Source organism: Dendrobium catenatum, unplaced genomic scaffold (genome assembly GCF_001605985.2).
Source record: "Dendrobium catenatum unplaced genomic scaffold, ASM160598v2 fragScaff_scaffold_905, whole genome shotgun sequence".
Taxonomy (NCBI): domain Eukaryota; kingdom Viridiplantae; phylum Streptophyta; class Magnoliopsida; order Asparagales; family Orchidaceae; genus Dendrobium; species Dendrobium catenatum.
The window spans coordinates 137,513-141,279 of record NW_021319367.1 but is presented as its reverse complement, the minus strand read 5'-3'; the positions used below and the strand labels follow the sequence as shown (position 1 = coordinate 141,279).

At 34.9% G+C, this 3,767-nt stretch overlaps 1 protein-coding gene across 1 annotated transcript; it reads left to right on the top strand.

The window, feature by feature from the left end:
• Positions 1-2,229: 2,229 nt before the first annotated feature.
• LOC110113689 lies at positions 2,230-3,000 on the top strand. Its single transcript, XM_020846366.1, has one exon. The coding sequence runs from the start codon at positions 2,230-2,232 to the stop codon at positions 2,998-3,000; it is 771 nt and encodes a 256-aa protein (XP_020702025.1).
• The last annotated feature ends 767 nt before the right edge of the window (positions 3,001-3,767 follow it).

Genomic DNA, 3,767 nt, shown 5'->3' with positions numbered 1-3,767 from the left:
ATTTGAATGCTTCAACTTCTGGAATGAAATTATTTGTTAATCATTTCGGGAATTCGATGTAATCCCTGGACTTCGTCGCAGCGTGATAAATGAGAATTATCAAAATTTGTTTAACAAAAAGTTTTATTCCGAACCTGAAATAAGGAAAGAGACGAATGAAGATAAGATGCCTGTTGGAATGCCAAACAGCTTAATTGGTTTAGGTAATGTTAATCCTTGGAGCAATAAACCATATATTAAGCTGGATTTTAAAGATGAAGAAGTCGTCTACTCTGAAGATGGAATACCAGTGAGATTACATGAAGAAAATGAGAAGAGGAACTAAGAAGTTTTAGCTAATTCATTGGTTCTTAAGGTATTTGGAAATGTTATACCTTCTCATTTAGCGGCTTGGAAAATTAGGAAGCAATGGACTAAATTCGGAAAATTCCACTTTACTACATTGGGTGGTGGATGGTTCTTATGTTCCTTCTCATCCGAAGAAATGATGGAAGTAGTCCATTCAGGTGGCCCATGATTTGTAAATGGACACATAATAGGTATGGAGAAATGGACTCCGGAATTCAACACTAATTCGATTAAGGGACTATCATCTCCAATTTGGATTAGGATGCCACATTTATCCTTACAGTGTTGGGTTGAGAAGAATGTAGCTTACATTGCTTCAAGAATTGGTAAACCACTTATGTTGGATGGCAATATGTTTCATTGGGGAAGGAGAGAGTTTGCAAGAGTTTGTGTAAGAGTTAAGCTTGATGAACCACTTCCTTTAGGAGTTTGGGTGGATAGCATGGCCGGAAGGTTCTTCCAAAAGGTAGAATATGAGAAGGTTTCAAACTTTTGTTTTGTATATGGAAAAATTGGACATGTGAATAAAGAATGTGAACAAAATGCTAATAAACCTCAAGTGGCAGTGGAAAAGGAGGAAATTAGAAGAGTAAAGGCTGTGGAAAGCAAACTTGAAGATCTAACTAAAACTTCTTATGGTCCTTGGATTATGGTTAACAACAAGAGAAGAAGAAATTCTAAAAGGAGCAATCAGAAGATTAAGAAAAACAATATCAAATATGTTAAAAAATCTGATATTCCTATATCAAATGGTAATGACATTCAAAAGGTGGTGGAGAAAGGATTTAGTGAAAGCTTGGTTCAAGAAGTTCCTAGAGAATTCTGTATAAATACAGAAATTTTTGAAGAAGGAGAGATAAGGCCAGAACTTATTACTGTGCCTTCTCAGGAGAATAACTTGGCTATGGAAAAGCCTATTACTTCAGAAAGCACAATTGGGAAGGGTTGCCCGTGAACTCAAGCAAATCCTAATGGATTACTTGCGAACTCAGGTATTCCTTATCATGTGACAGCAATTTCTTCCAGCTGCAATCCAGAACATATTACAGATAATGTTCTGCAATTGAATGAAGAACCTCCACGGTCTCTTATAAATGAGAATAAGTTCTCCATACTCAAATCTAATGCTACAGATAGTAATGAAAATGTCTACATTCAGGAATCACTGGTAACTGTTGAAGAAGGGAGAAATCATAAGGAAGGTAGTTCGGAGCCTCTTAAAAATACAGGTGATTTATTGGTAATGGAGAATAACAATGGTTTGGTTGAAGATTTGCCTAAATGTAAATTGGAGAAAGAGTTAAAATCCTTAGGACCTATTAATATGAAAACCCATGGAAGACTTGGAGAAGGAAAAAAGAAGGCTGGGGGCTACTCCCCAACTAATTTTTAATGGAATCCAAAGCATTTTGGAATTGTAGAGGGGAAAAGAAGAAGGAAGCCTCTCTATATATGAAGGAGTTCATAAAAGACTATAAGCTTTTCTTTGTGGGTTTAATTGAAACTAAAATCAGCTCTTTTGATAAAAAAGAGTTTGAGAAGATCATGGGTCCTAATTGGGATTTCTTCATTCTACCTTCTATGGGTTTATCAGGTGGTATTATGATTATATGGAGATCTGATATTTCTTCATTCACTGTGTTAAAGACAATAGATCAATGTGTTATTGGAGATCTTAATGTCTTTAAAAAAGATTGTTGGATGATTACTACAGTTTATGGGAACAAGGAGGCTAACAAGAGAAGATTGTTATGGGATTGCATCCAAGAACAATCACAAAGGAAAATTCCATCTGTAATTGGAGGAGACTTTAATTGCATTCTTTCACAAGAGGAAAAGAGAGGAGGTAAGAAATTTGTCTTTTCTCAAGGTTCCTTAGATATGCTTAAGTTTATGAATGATAATGACTATCATGATATTGGGATGATTGGTCCAAGATATACTTGGTGCAATAGTAAAGTTGGAAGTGGAATAATTCTAGAACGTTTGGATAGATGTTTGTTGAACTTAATGGCTTTTCAAAAGATCCAAATTGCAAAGATAAGACATCTAGCAAGATTGGCTTCGGACCACTGCCCCATTGTGCTGAAACTTTTTGATGCAACTAGAGGCTCGACAAGAACATTTAAATTTGAAGATGTATGGCTATCATTCAAGACATCGGAACATATTGTGTCTAAAATTTGGAAGAAGAATTTTGTTGGTGATGATATGGAAATCCTGAACAAGAAATGTAAAAGAGCTCTTAATGAATTATCCCATTGGAGCAAGAATAAGTTTAAAGACTTCTCTAGAGATAAATCTAGATTGAAGAATGAGATTTTATTACTCCAAGAAGAGGAAGCTACCAATGGTTGGTTGATTGATGAGAAGCTATGGCTACTTAGATCTAAAGTTAAAGAACTCAATGTTATACTCAATTACTTGAACACTTGGGGGAAGCAAAGGGCAAAAGTGAAGTGGATTGTTGAAGGTGATTCAAATACCAAATTCTTTCATTCGTTTGCCAATGCTAGAAGAAATACCAACTGGATTTCTCAAGTTAAAAATCTGGAAGGACACATTACCGAAGATCCTATAGATGTGGAAGATGTTTTTTATATATTCTTTCAAGAGAAATGGAAGGAAAGAAAATGCTGTTTAGCTAACTGACCGAATCCATGGAAAGTTTTAAATGAAGATGACAAAAATTGGTTGAGAAAGGAGCTGACAACAAATGAAGTTCAGGAGGCGGTCTTGAAGCTAGGGAGTAATAAAGCTCCTGGTTGTGATGGAATAACTCACTCTTTTTTTAAAAGCTTTTGAGAAATAATTGGTAGTGATGTATGTAAAGCTATGAGCCTTTTTTTTCTCTACAAGTAAAATGAGTAAATATTGGAAGGATACTTTGGTAGTGCTCATACCAAAGTCCATTAATCCTTTATCTCCGGCTCATTATCGTCCAATCAGCTTGTGTAACTCAATCTATAAGATTGTATCGAATATAATCTTAAATAGATTGGTTTTAGTTATTCCCAAAATCATTTTGGAAGAGCAAGTGGCTTTTGTTAAGAATAGATCAATTTCTAATTATCTATTATTAGTTCAAGAGGTTTTCAATAAACTGAGATTTTCAAAAGCTTCTAATGGATATTTGGCTATCAAATTGGATATGGAACAAGCTTACGACAATATGTGTTGGCTAACCTTAAAGAAGATGATGAAGGATTTAGGCTTCCCGGAAAGATTTATAGATCTGATTATGGATTGTGTTTCATTTCCCAGATTTTCTATTTTAATAAATGGGACAAGATCCAAATGGATTGAGGGCAAAAGTGGGTTTTGTCAAGTATGCCCACTCTCTCCATTCTTATTTATAATTTCCTCTCAATTATTATCTAATGTTTTCTACTGCATGGGAAACAATTAGGGAATCAGTA